General features: G+C 40.3%; 1 protein-coding gene across 4 annotated transcripts in view; it reads left to right on the top strand.

Moving 5' to 3' along the window:
* NTNG1 (netrin G1) overlaps window positions 1–20,791 on the top strand; it is a 141,628-nt gene that overhangs the window by 48,898 nt on the left and 71,939 nt on the right. For all 4 annotated transcript variants that reach the window (XM_056497463.1, XM_056497460.1, XM_056497461.1 and 1 more), the window contains exon 3: window positions 13,165–13,805. In XM_056497463.1, coding sequence (XP_056353438.1) covers window positions 13,165–13,805 — 641 coding nt within the window. The remainder of the gene's footprint in view (window positions 1–13,164; window positions 13,806–20,791) is intronic.

The raw sequence follows: 20,791 nt of genomic DNA, 5'->3' as shown, positions 1-20,791 counted from the left end.
ACTTTTTAGGTTATATTCATTCAACAATGTTCATGAGTTACAGTTGTCTTGTCCTAGCATACACACACAGATTTAATCTCTGTAGGGGGTTAATGGCACAGAAAAAGAGTTGGCAGCACAACATCCCCATAGGAAGCACACTGAAATGCCCAGCACCATGGCCCAGGCTGCCCTGGTCTTTCTCACAAGGTAACCTGAGCCAGCCCATTGATGTGCCATGAATTCCTGACTGTTCCTGGCTACACTGGAGGCATGCAGAGGTTCAGAGGGAAATCCCAGCTTGCAGAAGTCTTGCCACAGCTCTGTAGGAAAAGAAGCCTCTTCAGATTTTAATTACTTTATAATCAGGAAGCAAGTTTGCCTCAGTTCAAGGGAGTTGCTTGCATGCTACACATCTTGAGTAAATTGAAAGTGTTACATGCCTTATCATAAGTCTTTCTTTCACCTGACTTGGGAGGTACTCTGTGTCACTTGGGACAGTACCTGAGGCTATGAAATGTTACTGGGGACTGGTTTTTATCCCCATTGCTCTGAGGTGCCCAGCTGAGGCAGCAGCAGGGACCATGCAGACATTACACTCCTGCCCTCTGCAAGGGCCAGGAGCAGCTGCTTTCCTTCCCTTTAGCAGCACTGCCACACAGGCAGCTGGGCTGCTCCATGTTCCTGTGTGCTATGATGAAATAAGTTTTTAAATGACAGGCTGTTAGGAGGCAGTACAAGCACATACCATACCTGAAGTATAAATTTGCAGATAACAGTATTAATGATTTTAGGAAACCATTGTACGTTTTTCAGAGCTGTGTGGTTATTTTTTATTATGGACATCTGTAATAAAGGAAATTAAGTGACATTCTCCAGCACAGAACTGAACAAATTACCAGTTTATCATAAAGTTTGCAACCCCTCCTCAAAAGATAATATGTGGGGATTTTTTTGATTGAATTACTTCTATTAGTGCAGTATCCTAATGTGGATTTGATGAGCGACTTTATTCTTTTTCAAAGCACTATGTGCTATAATTTGAATGTGGAGAGACATCACACAATTCATTGTGAATACTAATAAGACATCCCTTCACTGTGTAATGAAATTCAACATTCAAATTTGTTTCTATAACAATTCCACGTTATATAGATATACACTGTGACTCATTAAAAATACTTATTTTATCATCCTGACAAACAAAATGAAGGAAAAACAACGTGGCTCTCCTTTTAAGAGAAATGAGGTGAAACTGGATTTCACTTACAGCTGTCATTATTGTTTATGTTCTTTTTCATTCTTCCTGTAAGTGGTTCACATACATGCAAAAGTCCTCTAAGCCTGGGAATCCTCTAACAAACTTGCCAAATTCAACAGAAATGAGGGCAGATTCTGTAGCAATAATAAGATGGGGGGAGGGGTATATATATATTAAAAACAGTGTTTCTGCATAACATCAGCAATTCTAATTGTAGTGTTTGACATTCAGTGTTAATCCATCAGCTCTAAAACTTATTAAAAATGGCAGTGGAAGTATTAGTAGATCTCAAATTGTCAAAAATAATACTGACGATAAGAATCAGAAATAAAATTACAGTTATTGTAGAAATACAATTTTTCATGAGATACACGAGCACAGAATCAATAACACACTGGAGTAGGATGAACAATGCCTACAGATGCAGACAGTCCCAAAAGCACAGCTGAGACATCCCTAACAAGAAAAGAATTTCTTCTGTCTCTTTAGTCCTTTTTATTTGTTGTCTGGCTTTGCACTTTCTTTTCTCTATGGCATTAGCCATAGCATTAATAAAAAGATTTCTCTTTGAAAAAAATAATTAATAAAAAATTTTCTCTTTGAAAAAAAGGCCTGTGAGGCAAAGGAAAAAGCCACCACTTGTCTGAGCACTAATTACTTCACCTCTTTGTCTGATCTCCCCCACCTGGAACTTTGTGGGCAGCTGAACATGGTTGTAAGTTATTTGGAGATTTAGAACTAAAAAGTAGCATGAAAAACATTACATAAACATGCAATATTACATAAACGTGGATTGAAAGGTTTTTTACAGCTGTAAGTGACCTGGTTTTGCTACCCTTATTCATACAGTACATCCTATTCAAACTGGTGTGATAGCTTACAAAATAAAGGACTGTCAGAGCTGGGGAAGACAGCCTGCCTTGGCTTGGAAAAACTGTCTAATTTCAATGGTAACAAAATAAAAGTTAGTCCAGCTTTGGGAACTTAACTCTTTATTGAATGGCACTCAGCATTTCTCTCATTGAGGTGATTAGTAAAACATCAGCTCACTGTTTTGGTAATGCTCTAGTGAATATACCTTAGAGCAGGTATTTGATTAGACCATCTGTTCTAAGAGGCTTACTTCTTTGGGAAGAAATAAAATGAAATTGAAGATAACTTTTTTTCTAACTACATTTTGCATTACATTTGATGAAAGTTATTTAACTATTGCTACTACTTAGGAATCCTCTTTAGCAATCTCAAAAGTCTCCCACAGAGGAAGCAGGAATAACCCCAGGAAAACTATTAAAGCTGACAGTGGTTTGTCACAGGCAACCATTAATGAATACCATGGAGGATTTGGTTTTGTTCTGCTCATTGTCTTGCCATAATTCATAGTCAATATCCCACGGATTTTGCAGAATGACTCTGTAGCTGCACATCGAGGCAAGCAAATAGCATCTTTTAAGTCGGTGAAAATTACAAGTGAGAAATAAATTATAAGGTCTTGTTTCTGAGGGTGAATACTTAAACAAGGACACTGTCTTCACAAAGCTAAGTAAAGTTTGGGATTTGGTTTTGTTAGTTTCCCATTTAACTAGTTCCTAGTACAGGAGTTGAGCATTTCTGTGAATGAAAATAGTTTTGTGTAAACTTCTTGTCAATCAGAACAGGTTGGTACAGTGCCTTTGGCCATCTCCACTAACACAGTCTGCCAGTATTCAGAGTAAAACACAAAACCTACAATCACAATGACATAACATGATATACCTTCCATCACACTGCTGTACTTCCCAGGTGTAGTATATTCTACACTTCCACTTTCAGGAAAGAATAAAATTATCAGGTGAAGCAAATTAAAAATATAAAGCATGCTCACACAGATGTGTAAATACAGAGGAAATAAAACACTACCAGTAGAAAAAACAGAATTCTTCATACCTGAATTTAGATTGTTGAGATTGCAACAGCAGTACCTGCAGTGTAGACCAGGGTAAGCATTTGCAGGTGCTATGTTTACATCTGTCAGAAAGGAAATAATGTGATTTTTTTTTTGTCCTAAATCCTGCTGCTCTTTGTAAGAATAAAATTCTTATGATGCCTTAAGGGGACATATGTAGTGAAATTCATATTGTTGGGACAGAAATGGTTGTGCTCAAGTCCAACAGATACATACACCCCCTGAGCAGTCTTTTGCAATATAAATAACACTTACACATGCAAGTAGCTATTTTTGTATGTAAGTGGCCTTTTAACAGATAAGCATGAGTACAACAGCATTGGCATAATTTAGCTCTTTGTTCACTATTTAGGGTGCATTTTCATGTTGCCCTTAAGCCAGTCAATTTATCTGCACTGCTTCACTTCACTCCCAGCTGTTGCATCCCTTCTGGTAGTACCAGTACTCAACTGGGCAAGCAGTGCATCAGAACAGAGACTCAGTGGAAAACTTTAGACTGAGGAAAAGTTTCAGACACATCCAACTCAGCAATACAGCAGCATAATCTCTAGGCACAAAGGTGGGATCTCCCAAATTTGTAGGCAGTTGGTGTTAGAAGCAGCCAGCTCAGAGCCCATCAGCTCCCAGCAGGGGCAGCTGAACAGGGAGAAGGCTGGGCAAGCAGCACATTGCTGCCTGTGAGGCTGATGCTCACTTGAGGCAGGACTGAGACCATGGCAAAGGTGCAATCCTGTAGGAAAGAGATCCACTGGAAGTTGCTTGATCAGAAAAGTGGCACAACAGCATTTCTTATATTGTTTTCCAATTTTTTCTAGCCACCCCTCCTTCAAACCCAGAAGAATAACATCTGTGCTATTTTAAAGAGTAGCCTTACTTTAATTTAGTGCAAAATTACTTGCAGGGACTGGAAGCCCTTGGTCTGTTTTGCTGTGCTGAGGGAGAGAGCAGCAGGTGAATGGCTGGGAGCCCTTTGAGCCTGTCTGAATGCACATGCACCCACCCTTAGCACTGAGGCCTCAAAAGCTCCCCTTTGAAACTACATGATACTGCTTTGTAACCATAATTTGAGCTTCACTGAATCTGAAAATTCCCAGTTTAATAAACACTAATTATAAATCACATTACTTATTACGTTGATCAGTCAGCCAAGCCTCACACACAAATTGAGCTATTGTAAGAACTACACATAGAAGTGCTGAAGTTGTTTTTACATAATCCTAGAGGGATTCAGCATTTCAGACTTCTACTACCTAGTTTGAACTTGCACAGAAACCAGTAGTAGAGGGATTAAGTGGATGCTATTTTAAAAAAAATCTTCATATTCATATGCTTTATTGTAATTCATAGTAATAATGCAGACTTTTCTTATTACTCTATAATTAAGTAGAAATAGACAAAATAACTTTGCTTGTTTAGAATAGTTTGTTAGTTTGCTTTACATTTTTGTATATGCTTATGTAAAACACTTTTCAAGTTTAAATCAAATTCACCAGTTCTTCCCTAAGTATCTGCACACTGTAGAATAGCTGCATGCTATAAAAAGCTATGGCTGTCTGCTTTGGTGGACATTCAGATAGCTAATAATGTGATGTTAATGACCTGTGTAGCATTTTAGAAGCTTCTGGATTGAAAATATCACAGCCAAGAGAAAAAAAATAAGGAGCTTTGTACATCTTTCACAATAAGTAAATAATACATTCAGCATTATCGTTAAGCTACTTAAGTGGCAATTCAACAATGGAGATTTTTCATCCAGATTTCTTATGGACAGAAGATTTTTAAACTGCAGTATAAATCCATCCTGTTAAATCCAACATCTTACCATAATAAGACATAACTAACCAGTAACAGTTTGATGAAAACTTTTCACTGTAAAACCTCTTACACTATATACACAAAAATCACAGTTCTTTTATTTAATGGAGAGATCCTGAGTCATATAATTTTCATTCAAGTCATTACAACACTGTACATTTATTTCCCATTAACTTCAGGATTTTTGTATTTCTATACTGCTCACTTCTAACCTGACATTTCAGACATACATAACTTTTTTAGGGCTGTGATGAATACCCTACATAAAGAGCTGTCCAAGTAAGATGCATTTACTGAAATTAGTACAGCATAGGATTGCACTGAGCACTGTTGCAGCTCCACAGTTAAACACTACATCAGTGCTCTGTTCTGCTCACTTAATTTGATTTACACAAAGACCAGGTAGAAATTTGCATCCTGCTGTGACTAGTGGCATAAATACTTTGCACAAGCCTCTGTAGTTATTACTCCAGAGCTGTCCACCAAGAGGACACAGGAGTGGGGCCACAGGGGCAGAAGATGGAACTTTGTTTGGAACCACTTTGAAACCTAAAAACAACCCTTTGCAAAAGCCATTTGCAGGCCACCTGCCTCCAGCATTATTACAAGGCACATTTCTTCACATTGATGCAGGCAATAAAAACAGAGAACTCGTTACATTTACATGCTCAGTTGTGTTAGCACCAGCAAAGACCCTCCTGACACTCTCACCCAGCACTCACAGGCACTGAGAGGCCCCAGCACAGCTCACAGCAGCCTCTGTGCCCTGCAGGGAGGGTTGGGAGCCCACCCAGACTGCAGTGCTCCACTTTCCTCACACCAGGACTCTTCCAGAAACTTTTGCTGGCACAGAATTCCCACCCTCCCATGATTTGGTACATCACGATCCAATTTCATACTCAGGTAGTGTGAAGAGCTCCACTCTACACACATTTAGGGCAAGCTGAGGAGCTTTGCATTTCTGCTGTAGCCATCCCCTCACTCCCTGCATATCCCTGAGCAAGGGCAGGGAGCAGCAGGGGAAGGTGTGCCATCAGACAGCCCACCCACCCCACACAGCCAGAGCACAGCTGGGGACACTGACACGCCACCAGGGTCATCAGGGGGACAGCAGGATCCAGGGCTAAACACACACCTAAGGTGAAGAACAGACCAGACAGAGCTGAGCTTAAATAGGGTCCGGCCTGGGGCCCCGGTGGGGCTGGTCAGGGACATTAAGGCCTGCAGGGCTCTCCCATGTTATCAAAACCTGCTTCTCAGACTTTTTGGTATGCACAGTTTTCTTTTTTGGACCAAGACTCTGAACACAATCACTTATAACTACAAAGGAAGAAAAAACCCCAACAAAATATTTTTTCTTAGTGTTTCCAGCACCCTAATTTCTCCTGTCCCCAGCAGGATGATTTAATTTCTCATATTTGATGCTCTCATTCCCTGCATGATCACTGTGATCGCTGATAACGTCTGCTCATGATAACGGACCAACTTTCCTCTGCACTGGCTTTTCCTTGCTCAGGAGTAGCACCTTTCAGCTGTAGTGTTTTAGACTTCTTTCTGCCTTCTCAATGGCTCCCATTCTAATCCATGGCTACTCCAAAATAATCAGAAAGTGAGCAGGATGGGAGCTGTATCAGAACACAAAACCTAAGCAGAGACAGCCCAAGCTGCTGTTACTGGCAGTATAAGCTGTTTCCAGTTGAGGACACCCCCTGTATCTCCTGCACAACTTCCTTGCCAGAGCTCCAGCTGGGCAGCAGGATGCTGGAAAACGGGCTCAGACAAAAATGCACTGATGTGAGCTGAGCAGGATGCTGGAGATGGATACCCTCTGCTGCCTTGTCGCAGGAGTGCTCTCATGGATGGGCTGCTTTAGCCAGGACAAGTGCCACTGTTCTGAGAGTAGGGGACATTACACCCCCTGGGATTTCAGTTTCTGAAATGCAGGTATGCATCTGGTATAAAAGAAACTCAGTTTTTCTTGGAACATTTGCTGTATTGCTCAGCCAGAGCTCAGCACAGTGGGGTCCCAGCATCAGGAGTGTCATGACACTGCAAAAGCTATAAATAGGAAAGTGATTATGTTGCCAGATACCTGCTGATGCAAGAGGAAAACACCAATATTGAGCTTCTGAAATAACAAAACCACACTGGGGTCAGTGCCAGTAAGATCTGCCATAAGGTTATGCCAGAATGATCAAGTGGCCAAAGTTACATCAGCAAGGTTGCCAAGTAAAGCAGAAAGCTACCAGTGGGGAAGAGAAGAAATGAGTAGAAATATTTCAGAGGAAACAAAACTCCATTTGCCTCATACAGTAAATTGAAAATCATTTTCAAAAAGTAGCTAAAGTTACTAAAAATAGGGAATGTTCTGCTAGGAAATAAATGCCTTTGGCAAATGCACCAATGCCTTTGGTGCTGCAAATACGTGTTTTCCTATGCAACATTTTCAATCCATAGTATTGAAAAGAGGCAGTAATCTGAGAACTACTCTGTATGCCAGGAATACCTTCACATGATCTATCAAAAAGCTTTGCAAGAAACAGTACAATATAATCAGGGATTACTGAGTTCATCATGCAAAAGCATTTCTCTCTAATTCTGCATCTATATGTAAATTTGGTATAGGATTCCATACCTCGTGGAGGTGTTGTCATGAAGAATAATTAGCTAGGTTCATGTGCCACATGGCAAAGTGCCAGATTTTTATAGGCTTAAATATCTTTTTAAAATCTGAATTACAAGGGCCTTCTTACACCAAGTTTGTTGCAGGATCAGGATCATAATCTACAATGGACTTTCAAGCTTAAAAGTGCATGAAGTTGTTAAGCATTATTGTCTATTTTTGGCCAGTCACATCCTCCCTGGTTTAATCTCTTTAAGTCTCCCCAGAAGGTATTGATTTAAACATGCTTGTATTTTCTTTTTTGCTCATTTTGAAGAATGTACATTGCTCAGCCTGCAGCTCAGAGTTCAAAGTGCCAGCCTGGGCATCCAGATGCCCTCGCTTGGGAGCTCTTGAAAGAGCATCAAATCTTCCAGTCTGATTTTAGCACTTTTTCTTTCTTAACTTAAATCACTTTAACTTAAAATGCTGTCACTGCAGTGATGAAAGGTTGTTGATGGAAAAATGTTCTTGTCTACAGCCATTCCTGCCATCATCACAGCAATAATTCTGCAGACATTGACCAAGATGCTCTCAAACCAGCTAATGGATGTAGTGGCTTTGATAACATCAATTATCATGCACCAGATCCTGGGCCTTGCCAATCCTTCACCTCATTGACTCTTTGCCCTTAGCAGAACAACAGCTCATAAGTAGTATCTCACAATGGCCCCATAATCTGGCTCTGTTATGGTAAACAAGTAATTCCTGGTTAGAAACCACATGCAAAATGTAAGCATTAGGGCAATTGCTGCTGTTAGTTATTACTGTCTAATTAATCACCTGCAAAGTACAGCATGCACCAAGTGAATTAATTGTAATGATCTTTTGAAAAGGAAAACAGAAATACTCTATTATTTCAAAAAGTGTGACTTGAATGTAGTAATTTACCACACAGCCACACTCCAGACATAAGTGAGGCTGTGTTTATTTCTTGTCTTGTGCATCTGATCTAATTACCTTGTGGCAGTGGTATAAAAACCAGTTGCAGTGACTCACTTCTTGAAAATTTATTTTGGTTCCTCTAAAAATCTTGGCCAGTTTGACCTCAGCAGCCTTCATCAGTTTGAAAATGCAAGTTAAAATCCTCTGTAGGGATTTAGCCAGGAGTCCATTACAGCATGTAATCTGTGATACATCTTCCAGTATTCACACTAGAGAAGATTTAAACCCCTCTGTCTTTGTTCCTGAGTGAGAAAGTCCATGAGGTCTTAATGTGGACAAGGGGACACACTGAAAGGAGCAACATCTTCAGTTGAGCCCTGAGCCTGTGGGTGCCACTGAGGAGCTGTACAGGTGAGACCTGAGGCTTCACCTGAGCAGCAGCACTCAGACTTCACCCCAGCACTGCTGCTGCTCCCCTGCTGGCATTCAGAGGTCACACTACTGCTGGACTTCTGTTCTTGGCCTCGACCCTCACCCTAGGGCCACCTGCTGATCCTGGAGAGGCTTTTGGTGGCACACATTGCTGCCCAGGGGGAGCAGGGCCAGCCCCAGCACCATCCCAGCCAGGGATGCTGGGATGCAGAGCACCACCAGCACCACTGTAAAAGTTCAAGCTGGCTGGCACAGAGACACATTGCTGTGTGCTAAAACAAACTAAATCCAGCTGCTGGGACCAGTCAGCCCTGCTCAAGAGCTTCTCAGGAAACTCTGCTTTTTCCAGCCAGGGCTGAATGGGATCATGTGGTACATCCTTACTGTGCCTGCAAATCAGGTACTTCCTAAAGCCAACACTTACTATGTCAGTAGTTTCAGTAATTTTTTCAATTCCATGAGCAGCCAAAAACAAAATAAATAGCAGCTTAATTTGCCTGCCTGCAAGGAGCTATCTAATATCAATCTCCCATTAGTGTACAGGAAAACAGCAGGTTCCTTTTAGGTGGTCATGGTTGTGGTGTTGGGAAAGACTCAGCTACCTTTTATGATAATTGGCAGTAAAGTGTTGAGAAGTGTTTATCACTGTTTAATTATTTAGAGCTCTCCTAATGGCTTAAATATCATTTTGAAAATTTATAAATATTTTCCACCTTGTCCTACTGAAGAGCTGCTTCTTGGAAGGCTTAAATGAAGATCTATTTACAGCTGCCTGCTAGGCACAAAATTACTTAGAGATGCTAATGCTCTGGTCCTTCAGATGGCCCCAACACAGACTGAGCTTAGTTTTCACAAATTGGGCAAAGTTTGTCTTTGTTGCATTCATTTTACTGAGACAAAAGTCTTAAAGAGGATTATTGTAGAGATCAAGGCATTAAAATATGTAACTAATCCCAGTTAAATTAATTGCTTTCATAATAACATGTACTGAGGGACATTTGTGTAGAGTAAGACCCTTTTAGACTGTTTTGGTAATGTAAGTATGACTTACCATGCAAAATTACATTTAAGATTAATTAGAAGCAGTTGAAAGCCAAGTTGCTAGTAGAGAAAATGGGAACCTGATTCCAAGCTTCTGAAGCAATGATTGTTAAATATTTCAAAATTACATCAGCAATTGCCATGTCAGTAGACAGAGGGGAATTTATATAAACTCATAATTTCTCTCCTCCTGTTAGAATTCAGGACATTTATTTTATTGGCTTATAATCAGCTTAGATTTTTTTTTCTCCTAATTTTCTTTTCAAGCACTTGAACTCCACGCAGGTTATTTTGTGTCATCAAATCATTCACCTCTTAAAAGAGAATTCTGTGCCATAAAATTAAAAGAATAATTTAATTCAGTTTATTGGTGAGGATATACCTGAAGCTTGTTTTAGGATTCTCATTTGTAGTGATGTCCAGTGATGCCCAGATTCAGTGGCAGGTTGTGGCCCCACTGTTACCACTGGTAAGAGTTTCAAGTGTAGGACAGAAAAGCACTGTTATTCTGACCTATTTCTCACAATACTCTGCCATGAATTGGAAGAGTCTCCTCTTTCCCTAAAAAGCTCTGTGCACAGAGTTCTAGACTGCATTTCAGTAGCAAACTAGAGCTACCAGCTCTCAGGGTCATGCTGTATTCACATTAACTTGTGGAACTTTGGAGCCCCTCTCCCAGTTATTCTCTGATTCAGTTGGCACCTCAGCTTTTGCTAAAAAGCAAAAGATAAAAGGCAAAGGCTGTAAAATAAATCAACTAATATAGAGAAAGAAACACTGCATCCCATACAACCTGGGTTAGCTGCTGGAAGTCATAAAACATGCTTCCTCCAGCATCCAGGGACTAAGGGATCAGAGTGGCTTTAGTTTTTAGCACAAAGAGTCACAGCAGACCCAGCAGCTGCTTGTGGAGCAGGAAACTAAAGCCATCCCTCTGCAGTGCTTAAAGCACTGTCTGGCTGCACAGGAGCTTTTATTTGTTGGGTTTTGATACCGGTGACTGCCCAGTGTGGTTGTTCTTGCCAAAGCAAAAGCAGAAGCATAAAGCATATAGGATAGAGATACCCAGATAAAAGTGACCAGGCTTTTCTGGGCAGCCTCAGACAGGTGTGATTTATGCAATCTGAGCATCTTCTGATAAACTGATATTTACATATAGCCAAAGGGTCTGGAACCTTACAGATTTCACAATATGTATATTTCCCCCAAGGGAAATAGGCCTGTGTAAGTTAGCAAATTATGGCTTTTGTATCTGATATATTAAATGGAGCTTAAATATTAAAAAATTCTGTGTTTTCTCTCTCCTGCTTGAAACTTACTTTTAATTTTCACTGTTTTATTCAAAAGGAAGGCATAGAAATAGCAACCATGAGCTTGAAATCAGAGCTGTAACAGATTATAGACAATATTTTGCAGCGTATTTCTAGTTACAGCTGCATGCTTTGAAGCTGTCAGTGTAACAAGCAGCATGCTGGTTTTCAAATAACCCTTTTTGTTGTCTTGTAGTTGCTTTTTTTTTCTCTAACTCACAGTTCCAGTGAATCGTTGTCAATTTTAGCATTCAGCTGTATTAACAAGAAAGAGAAAGAAAATAGTATTTTCCAGCCCAGGTAAGAGGAGGTTGCCAGTGGGGAGGTCAAAGTGAGTGCAGAATTTCTTTTTCTTGTGTTTTGTGGGAGTATATCAAGGAGCAGAGCAGTGGCCAAGGTGGAAACTCATGTTTGAAACCTGTTTTCCACACTGGATAGCCTTGAGTCACTTCATTGCCCTCAGGCTTTGAGATGGAGAGAAGTATAACTCCAATTATAAGAAAAGAAAAGGTTGATCATCATGCCAGGGCTTGTTCTCTTTGCAGGGCAGGTGTGGGAGCTCTGAGTAATGACAGTAACAGCTACATTAATGACCTCATCGAGCTCTGCTAGGTAAAGGCATGTGCATATTTTTTCCCAGCAGTGCTGACTATCAGTGAATAGAGGCTTCTTCCACAGTCTGTGTCAGGCAGAAGGAAGGATAGAGAGCAGCAGTTCCTCTCTGGAACAAACACAGAATGAACAAGTAGCAAAATACTAATGTACTGTAGAAAGCTGAAATTAGATATACGTGATTCAGTGCAGCCTACAGGGTCTGATATCTTGGCAACTGCTGCAAGATATCCCCAATCTGCAGACAAAATAGCCTTTGTGAAGAAACACAAGATTGTAGTGTGAAAGTTAATGCATCAAAGGGCCAGAAAGAGAATAACTCACTTCCACCTTGCTTCAGAGGACAAGCAGCAGTAAAAGCTGTGCACTGTAGGCAAGCTTTTTTTTTGTTGCTGTTTTTAACTCAACCCTCAGTTCAGAGCTCCAGCCACCTCGGCAGTGTTCCAGCCAGAGCCACTGACATCTCCCACCTAATCAAGTGCTGGATTATCTTGTCCTGATAAATTGAATCTGGTGCCTCATGAAAAGCCTTTTCTCAAGTACTTTGGTACCCTGTAATAAGATGGCAGATACCTGAATCAAGCCCAGAGCTGACAGAACACTGTTTTTCTAATGGCTTTTGGTGGCAAGTGTAAATGTTTTAAGGCAAGGCAGTGTTGAGCTGGGAGCACAAGTTAAGCATGATAAATTTCCCACCTGGGTGAAAGGAAACTTGAAAGTGTATGGAATACTGGCTCATACTGAGTACACACAGGCTGCACTGCTAAGGAAATACACTTGCCCTACAAATTAGTTCTTTTTTGGGCAGAGCTCTGAGGAACATGATTGTTTCAAAAAGAAATTCTCTTTGGCTGCTGCACCTTTCTATGAAGAGATGGGAGTTATTGAGCTATTAGAGACTTTCATACTGTTCTTGCATACTGTGACTCAATCCCTGGTCCAAGTTGTTCAGGGTTAATAAGCTTTTTTCCTTTTTTAACATACAATAAGAAAAATGTTTATATTACAGAAGCAAGGGTGTTCTCTATGTTATGTTTGTACATTAACAGGTAAAACAGCCAGGATGAATCTCATTAAGCTAAAGTTCTTACTTGCATATTAATTTTTATATTAAAATTTGTTTTTTCTTTCTTGGCAGCGAAAAGCAGTCCTCAGTCAAGAAATATCTTATGTGTCACACTCACCTCTGTGGTGCCCCTTGTAACACTGGTTTGCTCTTTTCTAGGGGAATCCCTACATGTGCAATAATGAATGTGATGCGAGTACCCAAGAACTGGCTCATCCTCCAGAGCTGATGTTCGACCTGGAAGGAAGACACCCCTCCACATTTTGGCAGTCCACAACTTGGAAGGACTATCCAAAGCCTCTTCATGTTAATATTACACTCTCCTGGAACAAAACCATTGAGCTTACAGATAACATAGTTATCACCTTCGAGTCTGGCCGTCCTGACCAAATGATCCTGGAGAAATCCCTCGACTACGGACGAACGTGGCAGCCCTACCAATACTATGCCACAGACTGCCTAGATGCTTTTCACATGGATCCAAAATCAGTGAGGGATTTATCACAGCACACAGTCCTAGAAATCATTTGCACAGAGGAATACTCTACTGGGTATATGACAAATAGTAAAATAATCCACTTTGAAATCAAAGATAGATTTGCTTTTTTTGCTGGACCTCGGCTTCATAACATGGCTTCTCTTTACGGCCAGCTTGACACCACCAAGAAGTTAAGAGATTTCTTTACCATCACAGATCTGAGGATAAGACTGCTCAGGCCAGCAACTGGTGAAATATATGTAGATGAGCAACATCTGGCACGCTACTTTTATGCAATTTCAGACATAAGGGTATATGGAAGGTAAGAGAATATATAACTTTAGAAACAGGCATATGTGTTTGATTTGAGCAGGTACTCAAAACTCCTTATTTCCCCAAACAAGATGATATTTTCTACCAGTGTTCACTGGAAATCTGGCTCAGCTGTCATACCAGAAGTTTGTGACTCGGTGGCACAAGGTCTGGTGTTTGCTGGCACTCACCTTGGATCTTGAGCCCTGGGTCTTGCAGGCAGGATGGCTTTGGTTCATGTGCTGGCTCAGGAATTCACCATAGCCATGGAACACTTTCTTCTCTTATGTAGTTGGAGTCTGATCCAGTGGCAGTTAACTGAAAACAGAGATTCTGTTTTATCATTTGACCTTTCCAGGCCTCTAATGTGAGCTGTGATTGATACAGCAGCCCTTGCACAAACCCTTCCCACTAGGTCTGGCTGTGAACAAGAAAAGCAGCGGAGATTAGAGTCCATTCCTTGTATTTTAATTAGCTCTGAAATGCAGAGAAGCTGAATTAAAATTGAAAAAACCCGGCAGTGTTTTAGATAGACTGATTTGAATATAACAAAGATGATTATTCAGCTGGGTTCAAGACAAATGCTTCCCTCTAGGGCAAGCAGTGGCTGGTATCAAGTGCTGTAGTCCCAAAAATAATAACTGCAGTGACATTCCTATCAGGAAATTTTATTCCCAACTCAAACTAGCAATTGACTGATGCCCTCAAGCAGGAGGGTGATCCCTTTGTACGGGTCTTGGATGCCAAGTTGTTCAAAAGAAATGAGTGGGATCACCTCTATTAGCAATTCACTCACCAGTCTAATATAACTTTTCTTCTTCCTCTGTTTTTCCTATACAGGATTTAAGATTTCCTTTTTAAAAAAAACTTTTTTCTTTAAGAGAATCTAAATAACAAAACAAACAGAAAAGCTGATCTATCTTAGAAGGCTAGGGACTTCCTTTGCAGACTCAGAACTGAGTGAAAAAAAATAGCTACAGTGAATATATAATGGCTTTATTTTTATTATTCCTGTAGTGAAAATCAAAATCATCAAAATACATTTCTTAGGATCAGAGATTTAATATGCAGTTACAGTCTTCTGTGTCCACACCAACTGTATATCCATACATACACAATTATTAGTCCAACATTTGAAAATCTAAAGTGAATGTTGTTGTTTTAAGAATTCTTCTTGCAATGCTCATTCATTACATTGTAAATTATTTTTCAGAAATCTCTTGGGAGGACTAAGTGGATCATGAACAGCTTAAGATATTGTTTGGAATAGTTTGGTACAATTAGCCTCAATATAAAAAATAACACCTATTTAATGTGTATATTTTCTCCATTGGGCTCCACATAGGTTAGCTCCACTGGGGCATCATATCAAAGCTCAGGATTTGTAGGTCCTTAGGCTTAAGGAAAGCCTGTTCCCCCATCTGAAAACCCATTTGGAGCTTAGTCTGACTTCAATTACATTATCATTACTTTATCAAAGAAAGCATCTGAGGGATTAAAAAAGAGTGCATTGCATGCAAATTAGAAACAGAAACCTTCTGAGCACGGCTGGGGCTCACCAGTCTTGTGAAAAATTATCTATAGAAATGCAGCATGACTGTACAGAGAACTTATCTGATGCTGGTGCTTGTTGCCTAAATGCTGCAGTAATTGGACACGTGCTTTAAAAGAAGTATCTGATGTGTAATGGTACCTCACTAGATTAGATTCATGTGAATTCTTATCACTTTTCTGCTAATGAGAAGAACAGCTCTTTTGGGATTTGGTGCCATTTCCTTCAATATCTAGTGAGCTTTCCTAGTTAAAGCCTTTAGGGCTTGCTTGCTGCTGAGTAGCTGCAATACACAGCCCCTGGTTGTTTAGTTGCACCAGTTGTGACTTGCAGTAAGCCCACTGTTACCTGGTTTTAGGTATTTTTTGTCTCTTCCAGAAGCTTTATGGCCTCTCCCCACCAGAGTCTCCCAATCAACATTCCCAGCACGTGCCTTGGCATGCCCTGAGCATGAGAACCAGTGGAGGGAAGCAAGGATTACCAGGGTAGTTGTGCCAGTTTCCAGCTCAGCTGAGATTTTCAGCTCTTGATCCTTAATTTAGAATGTTAACTGGAAATTGTTACAAAATTACTTTGTTTTGCTACCAAGATTTATATTCTGGGCTTTGAGACACAGCTATTTATATAAATTTGGTAAAACTAGACTAGATTATTCCATGAAGACAGGGTACAAAGGGAGGTTACCAAGGAGCTTGACATGCAGTGCATGAGGGATGCTGGCAGACACACTTTAAAGCTAGTCCTTTATCTGAAAAACATAACCTGTAGGTCAAGTATAGTTAAAATTACCAGAGCTCACAATAGCATATTTCTAAAGGCAGCATAAAATGTAATTTGTTTCACACTGTGTTCTGAGCATCAATGACAGTGAAAAGCATCTATCTTAAAGCCACTATATAAATATACAGGATACTGTGGTGGTTAACACTTCACAATGAATTGTAGGTAGGAGATTTTCCCACTTAATATAGGTATGTTTTGTCATTGCCTTGCATTTTGATGTGGAATAAGCCTGATGTATGTTGCATTAGAAATGAAAACCTGTGTACTCTCAACAAATGCCTTTCCTCCTCTATTACCACCTGTTTATTCTTCTTCAATCTACCACTTCCATTTTGTATTTATTAAGGTGATGAAAAAAGGAAATGTGGCTGTTAGCAATTTCAGCAACCCCATTGTGCTCACATTATTCAAGAAACCTAATAATCCACATGAACTAATTCTGACTTACTGATGGTCTGCTTCACTAAATCAGGGCGATTTTTTCTAGTGAATAATGGACGATGCAGTGTGCCAGTACCTTAATTAAAGAGAGCCTCTCTTATTCTTGATCTTATTTTAGTTTACAGGGTAATACTACAATAATATCACTAATGGAAGGTACATTAAAGGGCATAAAGTAGCATTAACTGTATTAAATTATGGCACTTGTGTTAATTAACTGCTGAAGCAAGATGGTCCTAACAGCTAGAAAGGTCGACTAATGCATAAATAAACCCTTCTGGGATGGGAAGCTAAGAAAGAGTAGACATTTTCCCCTCATCTGGCCTTGCTGCAGAGGATCAGAGGGTGTCCTGTGCTGCAATCCCAGGAAGGTTTCTTTCACTGTGCTGCCTGCAGAGGTGGCCTGACCTGTCTGCAGGCTCTGCCTGTCTTCAATTCCACATGAAGGACAGTGCTGGCAGTAAGCAGTGAGGTACAGCTCCCAGTTTTAGACTTATTTTTGTAGAAGTTCACTAAAATGCTGATAATAATTCCTTTGAAGTCAAGCTAAAGGTTCCTAGCAGATTTTGGATCAGACTGCTCAAGGTTTAACCTTGTTAATTTTAAAGTACTTTTTGCTCTAGCTGTTATATTGTCAGTGACGTGTACATTTATACACTGTAAATTAACTGTAATTCAGGATGCCTGTAAAAACCAGGGTCCCAGTGGGTAACAGAATGACTGGCTGGGTAAAATAAAGGCTCTTATTGCTTTTGAATGATTAGGTTTTGATCTAAGAGCCACCAGTTTCTTTCTGACACCAGAATATCCAGTCTCTGCACAACGTTATTAAGCCCTTTGGAATTTATTTTTATACTCTTCTCGCCTTGAAGCTTCTGTATTTAAGCCCCAGGGTTTTCTGACTGTGTCTCAGCTGCAGTTGCAGTTCCAGTTGCAATAGAAACCTCTAACACTCAGTACACAAATGAAAAGTAACCTCAGTTTTAACAGTTCCTTGCTCTCACATTATCTCTTCTACATTTAAATCCATCTCAGCATCTGAACTAATTAATCTAAAGGAAAATCGATTTGCTACTTAGGGGGTTGGGGCTTTTTTGTCTTCTTGGTCAGCCCACCCATCCTGCCAGCTGTGAGCCTGAACTTGCCCTGAGTGGGAGCTCACCCTGCAGCTTCAGCCAGGAGGTTCCACCAGGCAGGCTGGGCTCTGTTGGGTCCCATCCTCTGGCTTATTCTGCAGATGCAGTCTGTGGATGGAATAATTGGAGTAAAATCTCTATGTTATCCTGTCATACACTTGGCAACACTATACGATAATGTCCCTCTGTAATTCACCCAAAAGCAGAACTTTGCCCTAGGGAAGTGATAATATATAGAAATTCTGTAGTTTTGTTTATAATAGAAAATGTTTTCATTGCTGTTCAGCTCAGAACCAGACCATCAATATTAAGATATGTAGGCTTCAAGCTTTTAAGGAGACAACTGAATACCATTTTTGACTCCAATATTTATTTACCATACTTGAATACTCTGTTTTACAGGAAACTTGCATAAGCAGCTTTTTTCCTTTGAGATTTTCACTAGTATTTTGAGGGAATCTTGCAGTTTCCTTGATTAAATAATAAACTCATTAGAGAACAGGAAAGAAAAAGAAACATACATATTTAAGAGCATGTCAATTGCTCTTAAGTCCCAAGTGCAATTTTTGCTTTTTTAATATATTGGCTGTAATGTGTCACTAAGGAAAATGGTCTTTCATTTTCTGTAAGCAAATCTAGGATGGTTAGGAACTGAAATAATTAAATGGTCATGGTGTTTATTCACACATGAGCAGTCTGCAGGGTTTACTCAGTCCTGGGTGGGTTTTACTCCTGCCTGTGTTTGGATAATTCTGATGGCAGTGACACAAGTCCTGTCCATCAGCTCAGAGCAGCCTCAGTCACAGGGCCTGGAAGGGGAGCAGAGCAGTGGAGTCTGAATGCTGTCTAGGACTCTCATTCTGCTATATGCTTTGGAAATCAGTTTTAACCAGCAGGCATCACTCACCACCTTTGCTTATTAGCATCTGGTCATCTTTTCTTTTTTGCAAGACATCAAGAATTTCCATATTGATCTCCACCAGCTGTCTTTCAAGGAGCTCAGTATCGTGCACAATCAGGGTTTTTGAGGAGAGGCACCAAACCTTTTTGTAGTATAATTCATTTTGCCATTGAATATTAAAGGGGCAGAGATAAAAATCCTGATGAAAGAAATGAGGATTTTTCTTTCTGTATTGCTTTGTATGCTGAAAAGCAATCCAAAGAGCCTTTCAAAATAAATTCAGTGACTCCAATAGCTTGCAGAAACTTTCTTTCCTTTACGCTTTTCATTTAAAAAGAGTGTAATTTAATGCAAACACTGAAATAAGCTTAAGGATCTCCTGCATCACATATACAAATGATTCCTGGCACAGGGATGTCCTTCTGGTTGAAGTTAAAGCTGGAGTGGGACAACATATTATCACATTAAAACTTTAAAAATTTACAACTATTTCACAAGTAATAGGAGCTACCATTTTTTAAGTGTGGCTTTGTTTGGGGAGGGGTTTTATGTTTACATTCTGATCCTTTCCATGGGTACCAGTGTGGTGGTGTTCCCTGCCATTAGTTTTGTTCATGTCAGTACCAGACTGCATCTGCTTAGCAGCTGACTTTTCCTGGACACTTCTCAGTGTGTGAAGTGCCTCAGAAAGTAGTAGCTGAATCCAAAATATTAATGTACTTTCTATTGACATAAGTGATGTTTCTCTCTCTATTAATTTTTTGGGGGGTAGCTGTAATAAATAACCTGTCATTCATCTGTGATCTAGGGAAATATCTGAAACTAAGAGACTGAACTCCACTGCCTTTCCTCTCATTTCCCTTTAGAACAGTGCCATAGTATGTTCTGTATCACTCCCTACATGTTAAAAGTTAAGTATTGAAATGAGACCAGCTCTGATACTAGTTTCAGATGCCATCCAGTAAATGAGGAGTAATTTGAGTGAAGTTACCCTTATTAACCCATTAGGTTTCAAATGCATGTAGGATGAATGAGGGAAAGCAAGTGATGAAAAGGAAGGGGGGACAGAAGGAACAAAAGAGGGGGGAAAAAGGAGGGAGGGAGGACAGAAGTCAGAAGGCTATCCTAGCTTCTGTTTTAAAAAACTGAGAAAAAACCCACACCTCTCAGTCTGTTCATCCTGTCTCATGTCTGTATGATAGAGCTGATGTAAAGCAGCCAGTTCTGTTCAGTCCAGTGATACAGTCACACCTATTCAGAAACTAGAAAGTGAATTAGTAAAGGCTGAGGTCGAACAGTATCATTATGTGGGGTCTGCAAGACCCTTCCTGCCATTTCCTCTGGAGTCCCCCTCTGGGATTTTTGTGCCTCAGCAGTACTAGTGACCCATGCACAAAGGGAATCACCACAGTCCCTATTTGATCACAGCAGGCTGTCATGAAAAATCCTCTGTAAAACACAGGTAAAGTGTATTGTTAACTGGGCTGAACTACAGGGTAAGTTTTCAACACTGCTGTAATTCCCATAGATTATCATTTTGTTCATGGAAAAGTAAGGAAAGAGCTACAGAAACAAATGGCAATGCTGCAGTTTTAGCAGGCAGCAATACAGTCAGGGAAAGGAGACGAGGAGTTACACTGCAGGTCGTACTCCCAAGAGGAAGTCTGGCTGCTGACGCAGTCAGGAAAGCATAATGCTGGCTGCAGCCCTTTGCAGGAGGACAGGCTGTGTCCCCAGAGATCTGCAGGGCATGGTGGAAATGAAAGGATGCTGAGTAGCAAGAGGTGTCCTAATGATATTAGGAGGGAGCAGGAACTGCTGAACTTCTTGACATGCTGCCACTCCTGCAGCATGTCAATTTTTGAAGCATACTGAGTCCTTGGGGCCTTAGAAACAGTCTGTCAACAGCACCTCGTTGCTCACACAACAGTTCATCCAGACTTTTATGCTGGAAATGCTGCTATACTCTGGAGTAACCCAGCTGTACTTCACTAACAATTATTTTTGCATATCTGGGGTGATGGCAACCATTTTGAAATAAGCTAAAAAGTGAACAAAAGCCATGTGAGGACCAGGCAGATAATCCATAGCTACATACTGTAGGTTACATCTGATCAAGCCTTGGGACATACCATGGATAAAGTGATACATGGCACATACACCTGCCCATATTCTAGTTGTGC

Source organism: Oenanthe melanoleuca, chromosome 8, assembly GCF_029582105.1.
Source record: "Oenanthe melanoleuca isolate GR-GAL-2019-014 chromosome 8, OMel1.0, whole genome shotgun sequence".
Taxonomy (NCBI): Eukaryota; Metazoa; Chordata; class Aves; order Passeriformes; family Muscicapidae; genus Oenanthe; species Oenanthe melanoleuca.
This window is presented reverse-complemented; position numbering and strand designations above follow the sequence as displayed.